This window comes from Pelobates fuscus, chromosome 1 (genome assembly GCF_036172605.1).
Source record: "Pelobates fuscus isolate aPelFus1 chromosome 1, aPelFus1.pri, whole genome shotgun sequence".
NCBI classification, from domain to species: Eukaryota; Metazoa; Chordata; class Amphibia; order Anura; family Pelobatidae; genus Pelobates; species Pelobates fuscus.
Window position 1 is genome coordinate 9,167,243 of NC_086317.1, and position 21,749 is coordinate 9,188,991.

General features: G+C 41.5%; 1 protein-coding gene across 8 annotated transcripts in view; it reads left to right on the forward strand.

Moving 5' to 3' along the window:
- The window catches only part of STXBP5L (syntaxin binding protein 5L), a 350,034-nt gene that overhangs the window by 263,795 nt on the left and 64,490 nt on the right, over positions 1-21,749 (forward strand). For 5 of the 8 annotated variants that reach the window (XM_063446146.1, XM_063446149.1, XM_063446159.1 and 2 more), the window contains exons 19-20: positions 6,998-7,069; positions 8,846-8,911. In XM_063446146.1, the coding sequence (XP_063302216.1) occupies positions 6,998-7,069; positions 8,846-8,911 (138 nt within the window). The remainder of the gene's footprint in view (positions 1-6,997; positions 7,070-8,845; positions 8,912-21,749) is intronic. The other 3 variants (XM_063446156.1, XM_063446165.1, XM_063446168.1) reach the window with 1 other exon arrangement.

Sequence of the window (21,749 nt, forward strand, 5' to 3'; positions counted from 1 at the left end):
GTAGTACAGCCATTCCCTCTTAGAATCACCCTGTCTGTGTCAGTAGTACAGACATTCCCTCTTAGAATCACCCTGTCCGTGTCAGTAGTACAGCCATTCCCTCTTAGAATCCCCCTGTCCGTGTCAGTAGTACAGCCATTCCCTCTTAGAATCACCCTGTCCGTGTCAGTAGTACAGCCATTCCCTCTTAGAATCACCCTGTCCGTGCCAGTAGTACAGCAATTCCCTCTTAGAATCACCCTGTCCGTGTCAGTAGTACGGCCATTCCCTCTTAGAATCACCCTGTCCGTGTCAGTAATACAGCCATTCCCTCTTAGAATCACCCTGTCCGTGTCAGTAGTACGGCCATTCCCTCTTAGAATCCCCCTGTCCGTGTCAGTAGTACAGACATTCCCTCTTAGAATCACCCTGTCCGTGTCAGTAGTACGGCCATTCCCTCTTAGAATCCCCCTGTCCGTGTCAGTAGTACAGCCATCCCCTCTTAGAATCACCCTGTCCGTGTCAGTAGTACAGCCATTCCCTCTTAGAATCACCCTGTCCATGCCAGTAGTACAGCCATTCCCTCTTAGAATCACCCTGTCCGTATCAGTAGTACGGCCATTCCCTCTTAGAATCACCCTGTCCGTGTCAGTAATACAGCCATTCCCTCTTAGAATCACCCTGTCCGTGTCAGTAGTACGGCCATTCCCTCTTAGAATCACCCTGTCCGTGTCAGTAATACAGCCATTCCCTCTTAGAATCACCCTGTCCGTATCAGTAGTACGGCCATTCCCTCTTAGAATCCCCCTGTCCATGCCAGTAGTACAGCCATTCCCTCTTAGAATCACCCTGTCCGTATCAGTAGTACGGCCATTCCCTCTTAGAATCACCCTGTCCGTGTCAGTAATACAGCCATTCCCTCTTAGAATCACCCTGTCCGTGTCAGTAGTACGGCCATTCCCTCTTAGAATCACCCTGTCCGTGTCAGTAGTACAGCCATTCCCTCTTAGAATCACCCTGTCCGTGTCAGTAGTACAGCCATTCCCTCTTAGAATCACCCTGTCCGTGTCAGTAGTACAGCCATTCCCTCTTAGAATCACCCTGTCCGTGTCAGTAATACAGCCATTCCCTCTTAGAATCACTCTGTCCGTGTCAGTAGTACGGCCATTCCCTCTTAGAATCACCCTGTCCGTGTCAGTAATACAGCCATTCCCTCTTAGAATCACTCTGTCCGTGTCAGTAGTACAGCCATTCCCTCTTAGAATCACCCTGTCCATGCCAGTAGTACAGCCATTCCCTCTTAGAATCACCCTGTCCGTATCAGTAGTACGGCCATTCCCTCTTAGAATCACCCTGTCCGTGTCAGTAATACAGCCATTCCCTCTTAGAATCACCCTGTCCGTGTCAGTAGTACGGCCATTCCCTCTTAGAATCACCCTGTCCGTGTCAGTAATACAGCCATTCCCTCTTAGAATCACCCTGTCCGTATCAGTAGTACGGCCATTCCCTCTTAGAATCCCCCTGTCCATGCCAGTAGTACAGCCATTCCCTCTTAGAATCACCCTGTCCGTATCAGTAGTACGGCCATTCCCTCTTAGAATCACCCTGTCCGTGTCAGTAATACAGCCATTCCCTCTTAGAATCACCCTGTCCGTGTCAGTAGTACGGCCATTCCCTCTTAGAATCACCCTGTCCGTGTCAGTAGTACAGCCATTCCCTCTTAGAATCACCCTGTCCGTGTCAGTAGTACAGCCATTCCCTCTTAGAATCACCCTGTCCGTGTCAGTAGTACAGCCATTCCCTCTTAGAATCACCCTGTCCGTGTCAGTAGTACGGCCATTCCCTCTTAGAATCACTCTGTCCGTGTCAGTAGTACGGCCATTCCCTCTTAGAATCACCCTGTCCGTGTCAGTAGTACAGCCATTCCCTCTTAGAATCCCCCTGTCCGTGTCAGTAGTACGGCCATTCCCTCTTAGAGTCACCCTGTCCGTGTCAGTAGTACGGCCAATCCCTCTTAGAATCACCCTGTCCGTGTCAGTAGTACAGCCATTCCCTCTTAGAATCACCCTGTCCGTGTCAGTAGAACAGCCATTCCCTCTTAGAGTCACCCTGTCCGTGTCAGTAGTACGGCCATTCCCTCTTAGAATCACCCTGTCCGTGTCAGTAGTACGGCCATTCCATACATTACGGCTGCAGAGTCCCCTGATAACCCTATAGACTTCCATCTGTAACTGTACATTAACCTACATTGTTTGCAGCAGGTTCTATTAGCGATTATACCGGATACGTCTTGAGTCTGTATACCTCCAGCTGTAACTCTGTTCCCGGAATAGATCATTGGGAAATGTAATCCAGAAGTAGGACTGCCTTTAATCTATAGTAGTGAAGGAAAATCAGATACTAAATGATACACCCAGACAATACTACCAACCTTTCCATGTTCTTATATCCACATTGTGTTACAAGATGGCTGTTAGATGTAATTCTAGTTATAGTCGTCTCAATATTCCAAATGAGAGCAAAGCATTTATCCGGCAATAGAAACTGATCTCCAAATATTATAACCTGCCACCTATCATATCATCTACTATTAATAGGATCTCTATGTGTTTTATATAGCTCGCAGAATAGATCTTATATCTGGGTCAAAATTACATACCTGCCACATACTACGTCACAGAATTGTCCTTTGGCCAAGAAATGGATTGTCATCGCTGCAATGGTGAAGGAACGACTAGCTTGTTTTGGAATTCTCATATACCCATGCCCAGAATTTAGAATTAATTGGCCCCAATTAGATGGTAGAAACTCAACTGTATTACTATACCAGGACTCAGCACTATACACGTACCAGTGTGTGTCATGTAATCCCTCGTTTATTCCTATATCATGGCTTTCCAATTCCAGTCCTCAGGGTTAATATTGCCAACAACGTTCTACGTAATCAGATATTGGATTGATTCATCCATGCTTGTTAGAGAAATTTCAAATCTTTTGCATGATTTCATTCTTTTAGGACGCCATTGGACAGCCTTGCTTTATGTTATATTAGAATGCACTACTTTTGTTTCTGATTAAATCTGTTTCACAGTGGGCTTGCAATTCATCTGTTGGTGTTTATTTTTTTCATTAGTTATTAATACGGAGGAAAGGAGTGTGGATATCTGTGAACATGCAGTGACTCGTATTCACAGGGATTCCATAAAATCTTCATTGTTCCATAAAGATACATCAAAACTAAATAGGGTTAGAAAGTATATAGCTGAGATTTCCAGAGGATGAACTACTTCTGTGATAACTCGTGTAAACTGGACTAGTAAACCATCTGAAATTGAGATTTAAAAAGTAAAAATTAGTCACAGACTACGTGAAAGCGAAAGAATGTAATATTCTGAATGCCGGAGCGGTCTGAACCAAGTTGCTTAGTAAATGAGTAAATGTCTCGTTTGGCGATACTTTAGCTGGGCACTAAATTATATTTGTGTACAAGGCTTAAAATTAAAAGTTCAATGCTAGTAGCCAGGACTTAAAACGTACTTGCCACTGCAACCCATCGCATACTTACCCAGGGTGAATTTTCATTTGCCAAGGCTAGGGGTGAGTGTGTGTTTAGATTGGATTCGAAAATAAAAAACACACATCATCACATCATGTTATCATAAAATATATATTTCTGTAACCTTCTGTTCATACAGGACATAATGTAACCTTTGTAGGAAATTCTTTATTCCTTATGTATGGAAGATTCTCAAGAATCACTGTCTCAGTTCAGAATGCTGATAGCCCAGAGTTATTGGGTGGCTTCTTGTAAGTGCAGGATGCTGATAGCCCTAAGTTTTTGGGTGGCTTCTTGTTAGTCCAGGATGCTGATAGCCCAGAATTATTGGGTGGCTTCTTGTTAGTCCAGGATGCTGATAGCCCAGAGTTATTGTGTGGCTTCTTGTAAGTGCAGGATGCTGATAGCCCTAAGTTTTTGGGTGGCTTCTTGTTAGTCCAGGATGCTGATAGCCCAGAATTATTGGGTGGCTTCTTGTTAGTCCAGGATGCTGATAGCCCAGAGTTATTGGGTAGCTTCTTGTTAGTCCAGGATGCTGATAGCCCTACATTTTTGGGTGGCTTCTTGTTAATCCAGGATGCTGATAGCCCAGAATTATTGGGTGGCTTCTTGTTAGTCCAGGATGGTGATAGCCCAGAGTTATTGTGTGGCTTCTTGTTAGTCCAGGATGGTGATAGCCCAGAGTTATTGGGTGGCTTCTTGTTAGTCCAGGATGGTGATAGCCCAGAGTTATTGGGTGGCTTCTTGTTAGTCCAGGATGCTGATAGCTCAGAGTTATTGTGTGGTTTCTTGTTAGTCCAGGATACTGATAGCCTCAAGTTATTGGGTGGCTTCTTGTTAGTCCAGGATGGTGATAGCCCAGAGTTATTGGGTGGCTTCTTGTTAGTCCAGGATGCTGATAGCTCAGAGTTATTGTGTGGTTTCTTGTTAGTCCAGGATACTGATAGCCTCAAGTTATTGGGTAGCTTCTTGTTAGTCCAGGATGCTGATAGCCCTAAGTTTTTGGGTGGCTGCTTGTTAATCCAGGATGCTGATAGCCCAGAGTTATTGGGTGGCTTTTTGTTATTCCAGGATGCTGATAGCCCTAAGTTTTTGGGTGGCTTCTTGTTAATCCAGGATGCAGATAGCCCTGAGTTATTGGGTGGCTTCTTGTTAGTCCAGGATGGTGATAGCCCTACATTTTTGGGTGGCTTCTTGTTAATCCAGGATGCTGATAGCCCAGAATTATTGGGTGGCTTCTTGTTAGTCCAGGATGGTGATAGCCCAGAGTTATTGTGTGGCTTCTTGTTAGTCCAGGATGGTGATAGCCCAGAGTTATTGGGTGGCTTCTTGTTAGTCCAGGATGGTGATAGCCCAGAGTTATTGGGTGGCTTCTTGTTAGTCCAGGATGCTGATAGCTCAGAGTTATTGTGTGGTTTCTTGTTAGTCCAGGATACTGATAGCCTCAAGTTATTGGGTGGCTTCTTGTTAGTCCAGGATGGTGATAGCCCAGAGTTATTGGGTGGCTTCTTGTTAGTCCAGGATGCTGATAGCTCAGAGTTATTGTGTGGTTTCTTGTTAGTCCAGGATACTGATAGCCTCAAGTTATTGGGTAGCTTCTTGTTAGTCCAGGATGCTGATAGCCCTAAGTTTTTGGGTGGCTGCTTGTTAATCCAGGATGCTGATAGCCCAGAGTTATTGGGTGGCTTTTTGTTATTCCAGGATGCTGATAGCCCTAAGTTTTTGGGTGGCTTCTTGTTAATCCAGGATGCAGATAGCCCTGAGTTATTGGGTGGCTTCTTGTTAGTCCAGGATGGTGATAGCCCAGAGTTATTGGGTGGCTTCTTGTTAGTCCAGGATGGTGATAGCCCAGAGTTATTGGGTGGTTTCTTGTTAGTCCAGGATACTGATAGCCTCAAGTTATTGGGTTGCTTCTTGTTAGTCCAGGACACTGATAGCCCTGAGTTTTTGTGTGGCTTCTTACTAATCCAGGATGCAGATAGCCCATAATTATTGGGTGGCTTCTTGTAAGTCCAGGATGGTGATAGCCCAGAGTTATTGGGTGGCTTCTTGTTAGTCCAGGATACTGATAGCCTCAAGTTATTAGGTTGCTTCTTGTTAGTCCATGATACTGATAGCCCCGATTTATTGGGTGGCTTCTCAATATAGAGAAAATGTGGGTATATGAGGATAATTGGTGTGCTTCAGTAATAGGAGGTAATTTATCTTCTTGCTGAAGAATGAGTTGAGGACTGGCCTTGTCATCACTGTAGGTCACCTATGATAGACAGGGAGTATAGACAAATGTAGTTTTTCAATTTTGTCCCAAATACTAATGTTTCATCTTCCCACTTAGTCCTAAATTTAATATTGTTGAATAAGCTTTTAAAACGATTCCATAAAAAAAAAAAAAAAGAAAGAAAGAAAGAAAGATGTATATATATATACTAAACCGCACCTAATGAAAATAAAGCAATAAGTGCAGGAACCAAGCAAATCCAATCTACAATTTACAAGGGATTGCACAATGAACTATACACCAAATAGAAGAAGGACTACACAAAATTATAGAAAAAAATTCCAATAATTTATATTTTTTTTATACAAGCAAGGAACCTTATGAAAAGAACAGACACGTTGATTGATGTATGCAGTAGAAGAATCAAAATATAGTAATGGATACCTTAACAAACAGTTGGAATGCGGTATTGAAAACTATACCATTAACCGTCGAAGATATAGGCAGCCAATTATCACAACACATAGGCTTCAGAATATTGAGGATGGTCACTATGAACAAATATTGTTGATAAATGCCTTTTGGGGCGTAGCCTCTACAACTGCATAAACCTCCAACTATGTACATACATACAAGTAAAATTGTGAATGATAAAAAAAAAACTATACAGAAATAATAATTTTAAAAGCTTTTCCAAAAATATTAAATCAATTCCCGTCATTCCTTACACATTTTTACGGTCATTTAACTGTTCCTTTTGGAAACATAAAAATGGGTTATTTGTGAATTTGGTAAATCTGCCATTTTTGCAAAGACTTGGTCGGATGGAGTTCGAGGGATGATGTTAAATTCCGTTTGGCGTGTGTCGATAAGCTCTATTTATTGAGTAACAGCTTTGCCTTTAGGATCAGCCAGTTCAGAAAGTTTCTTTGTGTTATTTCTCGATTGAGAAGCTGAGGCCGACACTGCCAGTGCCGGGCAGAGAGATGGAACTTATCTTCATTAGAATCATTTGTTGTTTTGTATCCAACAATAACATTTCAAACCTCCTTTTTATTTTATATCCACACGCCTTTCTTCCTCTGCCCAAACACTGCGATATGTAAGACACGTGAAACATGCGATGAGGTGGGGGTACGCCTTGGCTGGCTGGGGGTATCACGTTCTTTCACTGTAGACTATTTTTCTTTCTTTCCTCTGCGTGCTGCTGATGCTGCTGATGCTGGTGCTGGCATGTTCCACAGACAACTTTTGCATGCGTGGCCTGTCTAATTTTTACCCAGATTTAACGAAAAGGATCCGTACTTCCTATCAGAGTAAGTTGGGGGGTTGCAGCTTGGACGTATTGCTTAATTTTACGGCTAGGTGTTTTCTACAAACACATTCGATTTGCATGAGTGTTTTGTTTTTTTGTGCTTTGAGATGCAGAGTGGGGTATTAGATCTTTGTCAGTAAGGACTTGCCAAATGTTTGCTTTGTGATTTACCTGGGAAACTCACCTGTTTATTGAGCTGTGACCTAAATGCATGTGAACTGCATGTGACAGGACGTCTAAAGCAAACTTGACCAGGGGCACACTTGCCTGCAGCGTATTGTTTTTTTTGTAATTATATTGTTTATTGCAAGTTTTTTTTATGACAATACAACATATTAAAAGACAAATAGCACAAACATTACATATATGTATTAATATAAAGTGAATTAGAATTGAACAGTCAGACCGCTTCATTAAGCGAAAGTTGTTGTAATGCTTAGAGTATCCCTTTAACCCCTTAAGGACACATGACATGTGTGACATGTCATGATTCCCTTTTATTCCAGAAGTTTGGTCCTTAAGGGGTTAAAGAAATACTGTAGGCACTATAACCAACTCACTTTGTTTAATTGGTTACAGTGCCTGGAGTCCTCTGACGCTGTCCTTCCATTTAGTGTTAAACCATTTTTCGATTTGGGCCAGTGCATTGCAACCTTGTCGGAGTGAACAGATGTAAACGTTAATGTAAGCCCTCCTATCCAGGTTTCCGGTAAAACTAATTTACCTTGCATTCCCGGCAATCCTTTGGGCATAAAGTAAGGTTTACTGAACACCAAAAAAATCTAATTAAAAACGAACTTTGTTAATAAATGTTTTCCTGCCCAGATGCTGTAACTGTAATGCTAGCAGGCTCGCAGAATTTTAATGGAGGGGAAAAAAAGTAGATTATTCAGGCTGTGTGCTACATGCGGAAAAAGCTAATCAGCGAGGGTTACAGGAAACATCTGCTCTTTATCGTAAGCGTACTAAATCTAATAATTCCATAATAATCTAACTTTCATTTGTCTAAGCAATGCACAGACCTGCAGAGCTAATTACTAGGCCGCAGCCTGACACAGAGTTAGGTCAGGAGCCCATCTAGGGGTCCAAGACATCAGCTTATGAATGTAGACTCAGGCCCTCCCCAGGAGAATATTAATATTAGTGTGGTTAATTAACGATACATATTTATAGTTTGCTATAATTTTATAATAACCCTCATCTTGAGAAAGGAACATTGTATCGCTTATGATTCTAAAACAACACATTTTAATGTTTGTTTTGCCCAGAATTCTCTGTTTTGTAGCTGCAGCCCCCGGGTGTTGTATAACACTAATGGCTGGAAAGTAACGTGACCGGCTGTGGTTCAATGTTTTCTATTACGTAGAGAACAGGAATTGCTGCGTGTAACAAACAGGTTTAATACTCTCTGCATCATAAACATTTACCGCCTTCTGCTAAATCGGTGTTACCTGAAAATCCATTTTGTTTTGTGGACTGGAAGCAGCGCTGCAAGATTTGCTGTTTGAATGCCAGAGATATATTTTGATTAGTTCTGCTCAATTTGATCTTCCCCTCTCTATGCCTTAAACCCTTTCTCATTCTTTACGCACATTTTACCAACATTTCAAAAGCAAAGAGTGATTTTCTTTTCACATCAGCACGATAAGTGTAGGAGGAAGTGAGTCATAAAACCACTTTAAACTGAGCAATTCTCTAGGGAATGCTCGAAACTTATAGAATGCACACGTATTGTCTCCCGTGTTATGTGTTTATGTAACTTTCTGCTTCTCTTTAGGTCTAACAGAGCTCTCCGACACTCCTGTATCTCTTGAATTGGAACGCTGCAAGTCTCCCACCTCAGGTACAAGTCACAATCTAATGTTCTTTGTCCTAATTACTAAACATGTCAAGTGTCTCTGTGGCCCACCCCTTGACACAGTCCATTGCAGAAGAATACCTGGGGCGTCACACAAGGTACTAAAATCCTTGTAACCTTAGGATACATATGATGAGCATGTTCTATATTTCATCTCTTGTTCTTGCAATTTGTGTGGGTCGTCAGTTGATGTCTGATATCCTATGTTGACCTCATCCACATGCGTCCACTTTATAACGAGGAAAGCCTGGGATGAACACACTCGTCTTTGAGCAGAAATATCATTAAAGAAGCTAGCATTGTTATAATGCGGATGGGCAGATGGCTTGTGTTCCTGTATATGTATTTGTGTGTATGCATTTAGCTTATCATACCATCTCTAGAGTGCTGTTATTAGATTATGTCGGCTTGATGATTCGGTTCTGACTGATACGCCCTAAAGGTTTTGAATCTTTCAGTTATTTCATATTTCCAATATGTGTTCTTTTATCCAGCCGTAACAACTGCATCTCAGTATTTGGTATTTAAAGAAATACAGGACAATGGGTATGGTTATGTAAAAAGTTGGGCAGTTTATTGATGCATTTGATCAATTATATATTATAGAGCAGTGGTCCCCAACCCAGTCCTCATGGACCACCAACAGTCCAGGATTTATGTCTTTCCATCTTTTATTCAAATGGAGATACTGCCAAAACCTGGACTTTTGGTGGTCCATGAGGACTGGGTTGGGGACCACTGTTATAGATTATGTTTTTTTTACAGGATATGGTGCAATAAGTGCACAAAAGTTGAACATAACACATGTCCCTAAAGTTTACAAGCTCTTTGACAACCATAAAGCATAATCTCAGGGTTTATAGCAATTGAAACCCATTAAAAATAATCCCAAAGTTTCCTAGCATTGAGAAGACCCTAAAGCATATTACTAAGGCTTCCGGGTATGGAGAGTACTATATAACATATTGCTAATGTTTCCAGACATTGAGAAGACCATATAACATATTACTATGGTTTCCAGACATTTAGAGGACCATACCATCTTACTATAGTTTCCAGACATCAAGAGGACCATACATCATATTACTAAGGATTCCAGGCATTTAGAGGACCATATAGTCCTATTACTAGGGATGTGCATGGGGAAAAAATTCAGTTCGGTTTGGCATTCCGAAATTCTGGACTTCGGTTCGGCAACTTCGGACCTTCGGCACTTCGGAATTTCGGAACTTCAGGGCTTCAGATGTTCTCTTGCAGCCGCTTAGTAGGTAACTCCGTAATTTCCACGGTATTAGGGAGCTATCTACCAAAAGGCTGAAAGACCTAAATTGGTCTTTCAGCCAAATTAACTAATACTAAGTAAAATTACTTAGTATTAGTAAATTCTGCCCCTACTCGCTATACTGCGAGTAGGGGCATGTCTATTAAACAGTGAGCAGCCTGTGACTGCTCACTGTAAAAAAACACCTAAAAAAAAAATGGGGCCCCCCTCCCGAGCCCCCACCCGTGCCGCGCGAGTGGGGGCTTTTAACCTGAAGGGGGACCTATTGCCCCGGCCCCCACCCCTGAGCGGTGGGTGGGGACCCTAAAATACTTTATAGGGGGGGACCTATTGTTCTCCCCCTGGCCCCCACCCCTAAGCTGTGGGTGGGGGTCCTAAATTACTTGAAAGGGGGGGACCTATTGTCGTCGTCCCCGGCCTCCACCCCTGAGCGGTGGGTGGGGGCCCTAAAATACTTTAAGGGTCCTCCCTGGTCTTCACCCCTGAGCGGCGGGTGGGGGCCCTAAGCTATGGGTGGGGGCCCTAAATTACTTGAAGGGGGGGACCTATTGGAAATTATTCAAATCCCTACCTACCCCCCTCACTCTAAAAATAGTGAGGAGGGAACAATAATTAGGTACCTGGAAAAAAATTAAAAAATAAAACTTACCATTTGATGTCTTCTTTTTTCTAAAATGTTCTTTTTTCAGCCCCAGAAAAGGCCAAATAAAAAAACATCATACCCGTCGAACTAAAAAAAAAAAAAAAAAAAACAGAGCACATTTTTTTTATCCATCTTCACCCTTGGAGGGCTCCGCACAGACTGAGCTCTGCAGGGCCGGGGAAGGCTTATAAAGACTTCCCCCGCCATGCAATTAGGCTCAGACCGCTCTGGTTGGTTGGTTTAAGCCATCCAATCAGAGTGCTCTGACAGGTAAATTAAAAGACTGACAGGTCTCTACATTTACCTGTCACCGCACTCTGATTGGATAGCTAGAAATCCAGCCAATGAGAGTGCTCACTTTACACAGTTCTTTGAAATTTTCCCACGCTGTGTAATTTGACTCATAACAACACTCTGATTGGTTCATTGAAAGTAACCAATTAGAGAGTTATGAGTCAAATTACACAGCATGGGAGTCTCCGAATGTCCGAATTGCCCGAAATTAGTCCAAATTGACATTCGGAACGAAACTAATTGCACATGTCTACCTATTACTATTGTTTCCAGACACTCAGAGGACATATAACATATTACTAAGGTTTTCTGGTGTAGTGAGGGACCATACATCATATTACTAAGGTTTCCAGACATTGAGTGGACCATATAACATATTGCAATGGTTTCCATGTATTTAGAGGACCACACATCATATTACTAAGGTTTCCAGATATTGAGAGGACCATACATTATATTACTAAGATTCACAGACATTGAGATGACCATATAACATATCACTCGGGTTTACAGTTATTTAGAGGACCATGTAACATATTACTAAGATTTCCAAGTATTGAGAAGACCATATATCATATTATTGAGGTTTCCAGACATTGAGAGGGCCATATAACATATTACTGAGATTTCCAAGTATTGGGAAAACCATATATCATATTACTGAGGTTTCCAGACATTAAGAGGGCCATATAGCATATTACTTAGGTTTACACGTATAGAGAAGGCCATAAAGCATATTACTAAGGTATTGAGAGGACCATATAAATGAGAAAACACTATATAGCATATGACTAAGGATTCCATGTATTGAGAGGACCATAAAGCATATTACTAAGGTTTCCATTTGTTTAGTAGACCATGTAGCATATGACCAAGGTTTCCATGTATTGAGAGGACCATAAAGCATATTACTAAGGTTTTCATGTATTTAGTATGACCAAGGTTTTCATGTATTGAGAGGATCATAAAGCATATGACTAACTGTGATGGACCGCCTGACACCCAGACTGGGTGCCTCCGCCAATCGCTGCTTCCTAGTAGCCTGGAGTACTATAAGCACTGCACCAGACATCATAAGCACCGTAGCCCCTAGACGCCGCAGCTTGGCTGGGGTCTCGCTGTCCTCCACCCACCCTAGACCCAAGTCCAGGATCCAGCTTCTAGTGGGTTGACCTCTCCTACTCCAGAGAGTCTAGCTGGTATAGCTGTTCCCTACAATCATGAGACAAGGCTGCGTGTTTAGGGTGAAGTGAACTGATTTTAATGGGACCACACTTGGCCTTTTATGACAATCCCAGAGTAAACCATAGCAGAAACAAACACATAATTACATTGGCTCTCAGATCCAGGACACTCCCATACTTAAACAAAGAATTCCTCATCTGTGCCTGGGAGATAATTGGATCAGGAACTGTACTAATCTAATCCAATTTTCTAAAAGTACAGAAAAACTATTTTTTTCCCAAACACCGCAAAAGAACCCCAAAAACACATAAAACCCCACAGTTACATCCCCTGATAGCCCTGATGTGGGGGACCAACATATCCAAAAATTACCCAAATCAGTTCAGGAATTTCCTGGAAGTCACTAATTTGACCAACCGCAGGCATGGTCCCATGCCCAAAACAGTTCCAGAGAATCAGGGCTTGCGGTCGGTCTAGTTAGGTGGTTTGAAAATGAACAAACTACCGAACAGAGTCTATAGTCTTACCCTGGAGCTTGTTCCCCTCATCCAGATGAACGATTTCACTGAACAGTGCCCTTCTAAGTCGTATAGAACCGAACGCAGGCGATGACGGAAGTCCAGCGGTGTTCGGGAGTTCCTGTGTCCGATTTTAGTTCCATGAGATTCATGCCAAACACCGCTACCTGCGTTCATGCGAACAAGATGGCCGCCATCCCGTGGTTGTCCATAGGAATTGCGGCCACCCAGACGAACAATTAGAACACTGCGGTGTGTCACGCCGCCCGCCGGGTCCGCTCCTGCCAGAGAGCGGTATGGGTCCTGGCGGGCAAGTATCGGTGCTGCGGCCCTCCTACATCGCAAGGGGAATACCGCCGAGTACTCACCCTGCCTCTAGGCACCCGCCGGGACCGCTCATGCCCTGGAGCGGACTGGGACCCAGAGGACACATCTCGTTGTGGCGGCATTCCCACGTGGTAATGGGAATGCCGCCTATCACTCACCTCCTCCCGCGACACCCTCCGGCCTCACTGACAGACACTCCGCCTGCCATTGTCGCAGCATTCCCACGTGGTAATGGGAATGCCGCCTATCACTCACCTCCTCCCGCGACACCCTCCGGCCTCACTGACAGACCCTTACACAGCGGCCGGGTCTGTAAACATTAGAGATGCCGGCCGCTGCAAGTTAGAACCTTTTAAGGTTCATATTTAACACTTCCATTACCTAACCATTTGAAACGTGTGTGTGACATCACACACACACACACGTTCACTGTCACATGCTTCCCTGAAGCCAATCAAAGGAGCACCTTAGGCTATTTAAACCTTTTTTGTCCATTTCTTTACTGTTTCTTGTGTATTTTGACCTTGGCTTTCCATCTGACTATTCTGATCTCTGTGCCCCTTGACCTTTGGCTTGGCTCCTGACTTTTCTGACTTCTATATTCCTCGACCTTTGGCTTGCTTAAAATTTCCGTGTTTTCTGTGTTCTTGTCCTGTCTTGTGGTTTTTCCGTTTATACGTTAAATCCGGCCGTTCTAAGGCCCGGTAATACGTCATAGGGTTTTCTTTATTTTCTACTTAAGTTCTGCGTGTTGGGCATTAGTTTATCCTGACACGATGGAATTGTTACAAAGTATCAATTTAGGCTTAACAAGCTCCAGTGTAGTCTCCGGTTCGTGTGGTTGTTCGGTAACTAAACCATATAGTCCCAATTGCATGAACAGAGTCTTTTTAAAGCATTTTAGCCAGGTCTATTGCAGGAGCCATAGTCCTGGGGCAGGAGGCTGGCAAGCAGGCTCCTCCAAAAGCCCATGTCAAGGTTCTGTTCACCACATACATAAAGCATATTACTAAGGTTTCCATGTATTAAGTAGACCAAGGTTTCCGTGTATTGAGAGGACCATACAGTGTATTACTAAGGTTTCCAGGTATTGAGAGGGCCATATAACATATTTATAAGGTTTCCATGTATTGAAAGGACCATATAACTTATTATGAAGGTTTCACGGTATTGAGAGGGTATTGAGATATTAATAAAGTTTCCAGGTAGGACCATGCAGCATATTATTGAATAAAAAAAAGCATGATGCTATGCTAACCATTACACGTTAATTATATGTCAGGTTGCACCATTACTTGTGAAGTGGCATTGTTCCTTTACAGAGAGGAGACTGCATGTGACATGTACCCCTCCGTCACTACAAATGTACTTTTATTAATATCCATCAATATTAAACAGCATTATTACATAGTTACATAGCTGAAAAGAGACTTCAGTCCATCAAGTTCAGCCTTCCTCACATATGTTGTTGCTGTTGATCAAAAAGAAGGCAAAAAACCCAGTCTGAAGCGCTTCCAATTTTGCCACAAACTAGGAAAAAATTCCTTCTTGACCCCAAAATAGCAGTCAGATGTCTCCTTGGATCAAGCAGCTATTACCCCACTAATTAGAAATTATATCCCTGTATGTTATGTTTTTGAAAGTATTTATCCAATTGCAGTTTAAACATCTGTAGTGACTCTGACAAAACCACCTCTTCAGGCAGAGAATTCCATATTCTTATTGCTCTTACTGTAAAAAAAAACTTTTTTTGCCTTAGATGAAATCTCCTTTCTTCAAGCCTAAATGTGTGACCTCGTGTCCTATGTATAGCCCTGTTTCTGAATAGATTTCCAGATAAAGGTTTGTACTGGCCCCGAATATATTTGTATAAAGTTATCATATCCCCTCCCAGGCGCCGTTTTTCCAAACTAAACAGATTTAATTTTTTTAACTGTTCTTCATAACTAAAATGCTCCATTCCTTTTATCAATTTTGTAGCTTGTCTCTGCACTTTTTCCAGTGCCATGATATCTTTCTATTATGTCCTTGTCTACAAAGACCAACTTTGCATGTTTTATAAAATAATACATTTGGGGATTTATTATGCTTTTGTGATTTAAAGCATTCACTTGTCAATACACACAGTCTGCTCTCTCGTCTTTCAAACAAGTTATATATATATATATATATATAAAAAATCCAAATAGATGGCTGCACTCACGGTTTTAAAAGTCCAAAGTTTATTGAAGAATAATTAAAACATCAGCGATCAACGTTTCAGTCCTTCTTGAAGGATGAAAGTCCTTCAAGTAGGACTGAAACATTGATCGCTGATGTTTTAATTATTCTTCAATAAACTTTGGACTTTTAAAACCGTGAGTGCAGCCATCTATTTGGATTTTTGGGGATATCAAAGCTGTTTTTTGGCTGGCACCCGGTTATCAAGGGATGTTTGAGCGTGAGTGCAGGAGCAATTTTGTTTTTTTATATATATATGTAGCCTGAAGGAGCAGATAACCACGGGAAACAACTGGAAGATGTTAAATATTCCCTATAATAAGACAGCTGAGGATAAAACGTGCTCAGATTGAAGCAGGGCCAGTAAGAGGGTAATTGAGGGGCAGATCAATAAACTTGTTAGGACTGGCCTGATGAAAGGTTGAATGAGAAGGTTTGCTCAGAACTGCGATATACTGTAACTGCTGCAGAGTGCACAGGCGATATTCCCGCAGGAAAACTTTCAAAGAAAACAAACAAAGGAAGAGAAAGTGTAAAGAAATTGAATAACATTTTGAGTTTGTTCCATATAATAATAAATCAGCGTTCTGGCTGTTATTAACCAACTGATAATATTATAACCAAGTGAAATTACAATATTAACCACCTGATAGTGTGAGAGTAACCAAGTCAAAGTATTTTACAACCAACTAACAATGCGATGGTTACCGACAATCAGCATGGATTTATGAAACATAGGTCATGTCAAACTAACCTAATTGCATTCTATGAAGAAGTAAGTAGAAGTATAGATCAGGGTGTTGCAGTGGATGTGATCTACTTGGATTCTGCCAAGGCATTTGATACGGTTCCTCACAATAGGTTAGTCTTCAAACTAAAAGAAATTGGTCTAGACGAATATTCTTGTTCTTGGGTAGAACATTGGCTTAAGGATAGAGTACAACGAGTTGTCAGAAATGGTAAATTTTCAAGCTGGACAAAAGTGGTAAGTGGTGTCCCTCCGGATTCTGTTTTGGGACCGCTTCTATTTAACATATTTATAAATGATCTTGAAATGGGCATTGAAAGCCATGTATCAGTTTTTGCAGATGACACAAAACTTTGTAAAGTAATAAAATGTGAGCAGGATATTGCCTTGCTGCAGAGGGATTTGGATAGATTGGGGGACCGGGCACTAAAATGGTAGATTAAATTTAACGTAGAAAAATGCCAAGTTATGCACTTCGGGGTTAAGAATGCACAAGCAATTTACACCCTAAATGGTAGTGAACTAGGGATAACCACACACGGGAAGGATTTGGGAATTGTTATAGACAACAAATTAGGTAGCAAGATGCAATGTCAATCTGCCGTTGCTAAGGCCTGTAAGGTTTTGTCATGTATAAATAGGGGCATAAATTCTCGAGATGAAAATATAATTTTGCCTCTTTATAAATCGCTGGTAAGACCACACCTTGAATATGCTGTGCAATTTTGGGCACCTGTTCTAAAGAAAAAGTGCAGAGACGAGCAACAAAATTGATAAATGGAATGGAGCATTTTAGTTATGAAGAAAGGTTAAAAAATTTAAATCTCTTCAGTTTGGAAAAATGGCGACTGAGAGGAGATATGATAACATTATACAAATATATTCGGGGCCAGTACAAACCATTATCTGGAAATCTATTCATAAACAGGGCTATACATAGGACACGAGGTCACACATTTAGGCTTGAAGAAAGGAGATTTCATCTAAGGCAAAGAAAAGGTTTTTTTTACAGTAAGAGCGATAAGGATATGGAATTCTTTGCCTGAAGAGGTGGTTTTGTCAGAGTCTATACAGATGTTTAAACTGCAATTGGATAAATACTTTGCAATACTATGCAAAAACATAACATACAGGGATATAATGTCTAATTAGTGGGGTAATAGCTGCTTGATCCAAGGAGACATCTGACTGCTATTTTGGGGTCAAGAAGGAATTTTTTCCTAGTTTGTTGCAAAATTGGAAGCGCTTCAGACTGGGTTGTTTTGCCTTCTTTTGGATCAACAGCAAAAGCATATGTGAGGAAGGCTGAACGTGATTGACGCAAGTCTCTTTTCAGCTATGTAACTATGTAACTATATATGACAGTGGAATAGTAACCAACTAACAGTGTGATATCAACCAACCAACTAACAGTGTGATAGTAACCAACTAACCATGTGATAGAAACCAATCAACTAACAGTAAGATAGTAACCAACTAACCATGTGATAGTAACCAACTAACAGTGTGATAGTAACCAACTAACCATGTGATAGTAACCAACTAACCATGTGATAGTAACCAACTAACCATGTGATAGTAACCAACTAACAGTGTGATAGTAACCAACTAATCATGTAATAGTAACCAACTAACTAACAGTATGATAGTAACCAACTAACCATGTGATAGTAACCAACTAACCATGTGATACTAACCAACTAACTGACAGTGTGATAGTAACCAACTAATCATGTGATAGTAACCAACTAACTAACAGTATGATAGTAACCAACTAACCATGTGATAGTAACCAACTAGCCATGTGATAGTAACCAACTAACAGTGTGATAGTAACCAACTAACCATGTGATACTAACCAACTAACTGACAGTGTGATAGTAACCAACTAACCATGTGATAGTAACTAACTAAATAACAGTGTGATAGTAACCAACTAACCATGTGATAGTAATTAACTAACCATGTGATAGTAACCAAGTGACAGTGTGATAGTAACCAATTACCAGTATGATAGTAACCAATTAACAGTGTGATAGTAACCAACTAACAGTATGATAGTAACCAATTAACAGTGTGATAGTAACCAACTAACAGTGTGATAGTAACCAATTAACAGTGTGATAGTAACCAACTAACAGTATGATAGTAACCAATTAACAGTGTGATAGTAACCAATTAACAGCATGATAGTAACCAACTAACAGTGTGATAGTAACCAACTAACAGTGTGATAGTAACCAAATAACAGCATGATAGTAAGCAATTAACAGCATGATAGTAACCAACTAACAGTGTGATAGTAACCAACTTACAGCGTGATTGTAACCAATTAACAGCGTGATAGTAACCAACTAACAGCGTTATTGTAACCAATTAACAGTGTGATAGTGATGCAGATTATTTTAAGCAAACAAATATGTTTAAATGACTATCTGTTCCTGTCCAAATCTGAGATGATTAAATTGCGTATACGCAGAAGTAAGTTCACACTGACACACGGAGTTCAGGTTAAAAGCACTTCGAGAAAATTTAATGGCATCTGATTAAAAGCGGGCTCGCAGACCCTTATAAGAGCAAAATTACATCATCATTGAATATCAAGATATCAGTAAATAAACATCATTAATTGGATTAAATGTTAAGTGGTAGGTTAAATGCCCTCCCATCTGTATTAGTAATTGGCTCAGGGATTTGAGTGACTAGTGGGGCATCCTCCCATCATGGGATGTCGTAATTTCTGACCAGGATTCAGTCGCCATTGCTCTTTAGCACGAGGCTTTACTCGATGGGAGGGGGAATCTGGCAGCTAGCCATTTTGAGAACTTGGCACCGTTTTTGGGTAGTTAGTGATGTCAGACTCGTGGTCAGATTCAGTGTTCTTTTTATGAATAAGACATTTCATTAGGCCGGCTTTCCCATGGCCTTGACTATACTTTGTTGCATGTTACAGGAGCTTCAATAATTTCGGTGTTAGTCATATCTTTCTAGAAAATACAGTCTCTATTCATTATACTAAATGCTGTTAGGAAATTCTGTCATATAATGTAGTTAAAATGGAGAATCTGTCATGACATGAAGTTAAAATGGAGTTAGTACAACAATTCAATACATGTTTTAATATAGGGTTTTTAATAATTCTACATCAGTCCCCCCTATGAAATGTTAGATTCTAAAAAAAGATAAACTTTATTGGTTAGTTCCAGAAGACATGTTAGCCCAAAGGCACAAAACCCTATGAAGTAACGGTTCTTAAAGTCTTCTTAGTTCTTCAGAGGGACATCATAAAATAGACAAGCTTACATTACCATATGGACCTGTGTTATCTGGAGTATAGGCACAACAAGTCATGGTGACAGGTAAACGTTGTTGGTTGCAATAGGTATAATAAATCAAAATATTATTATTATTAGCAGTGACGTTGGGAAAATGGACTCAAACTTTCCTTTAACTGCAAAATCATCTGGTACCCCCCCCTTGGCACACCTATGGCATCAATATATATGTATATATGTGTCAAACTTCCCTTTAGAGGGGTGCTCCTCTTTGTGTTCTGAAGCATGAATGTGGTGTGTCAAGAGTACCTTGTCATGTTTTATGTGTATGGACATAATAACCTTGGCTAGGGCACATTTGCTTATTCATCATAGTATTAAACCTGTCCCACGCTACATCAGTGTAGGTGGACTCGGATCATTTAGTCAATATTAATATCGCCACAAACTCAGGATGGGCAGATAATCCTGAGGAAGCTTGGCGTTTGGATCTCTTTAGCTTCACGAGGTCTCCTTTTGGGGTCCTCGGCTTTCCATCGATGGCAGGTGGTCAGGCATTATTATGGCCATCAAACACCTACTTGTTGGTATCTTTTTTTTTTTTTTTTTTTTAACAAGTCATTTTTCCTTTAGAGTCAAAAGTTTGTCAAAATCAACAAATGTTACTTCCCATGTTGCAGAGAGAGTCTTGAATCTGGAACAGTGAATCCACTGAGTGATCTCTGCAACTTTCACAATGCACTATTGGGTATATGGTCTTGGTTGTCACATTGATGACCGGCTAGGCTTCTGGCCATCCTGACAAAATGTCTATTATAACTAGTGCATATTTGACCCAGCAGCTCTTTGGCACCTGGATATAGTCACTTGGATTCTTGAAAGGGATAGTGAGAGTTAGCTAGGTGCTTAGGATTCTCCTTCTCTTCTGCCTGAGCTGTCCTTGGCACAAATGACACAGGATCGGCAGTAACTGATGATTAGAGGAGTAATTCTAGGTGCTCCAGAGTATTTAGGGATCAAAGAGTTCATGAGGGTCTTGGATAGGTATATAAAAAAAATCCATGGGCCCACTGTCCAGTACATGTTTTTTGGTAAACAGAACTTGAGAGTGTTGGAGTACAGCCCGTCTTCAAGGGTTGCCCCTTTCTGTTTTTCCAGTTTTGAATTTCTTCAGGGTCAGCAGCTGCTTGTCATTCTTTCAGAAGCTTGAGATCTGTGGATAGGATCTACATGGTGAGTATAGACGTTTCTTCAGCGGACACCCTTCTGTCCACTTCCCTTGGTGCACTTGTGGCTTGGTTGGCAGCTTGGTCAGCTGAGTGGTGCTTCTTATCTTCCAGATTGATCCAAAATAATGTGCTGCACCCAGGGCATATCTTGAGTGTAGATATTGGCATGTCTTCCTTCAGGCATTTTCCATGCCACTGAGAAGGCTGTCAATTCAGCGTCTTGAGCAGATGTGGGTGAGGAAAGTGAAGATGCTTGACGTACCTGATCTTCTGTAGCAACAGCAAATCCAGTATGGTACCTTTCCTCTTTATCCGCAAACAGAGTGGAGTCAGGATCTGGTAAAGCTACTGCATGCTCTGTTGAGAGGTGTCTTGCTTCTTCTTTCATCTGTTCAAAGCAACCATGAGGAGCAGTAGAAGAGGTTTCCTCACCTATTTCTGTGTGAGATTGGGGGGTATTTGTCTTTCTATTTACAGTTCTCTTGCTGGCCCCCCTCTGTAGAGAGCTGATATCGATTATTAGTGTTTCATGTTTTTTTGTTCTAATGAGTCAGGTTCCTTTCATGAGATTTCTGGGGACTTAGTGAAGAAAACATGAGGGACAGCCACCTCCCAGTGATGATACAGGTGTCTTACTTCCATGGGAATCTGGGTCAGGACCGCACTATTTCCTTGAGAGTCCCCAAAACAGGTCTTTCATGATGAAGTGCACCTCCACCAGTCTGAATAATTTTTCGTTAGTTTGGTATTCCCCCCTGGGAAGTGGCGGAAGAGTGGCCAGAGCAACTTTTCTTCAAAATATAATGTTGTCAGGTAGAGGCAGAGTTGTCTATGAGCGGAGGAAATTGGTAAGGAATAAGAAGGGAGGAAGCATATAAAGGATATAGATATGGTAGTGGGGAGATGGAGGAATGAGTAGTGGATAGAGCGAGAGGGGAAGAAGGTAGAGTAGGAAGGACAGGGGAAGTAGGAAGAGGAGAAGGTGGAGTAGGAGGAGGAGAAGGTGGAGTAGAGGGAGGAGTAGGAGGAGGGGAAGAGGACAAGGTGGAGTAGAGAGAGGAGTAGGAGGAGGAGGGAAGAGTAGAAGGAGGAGAAAGTGGAG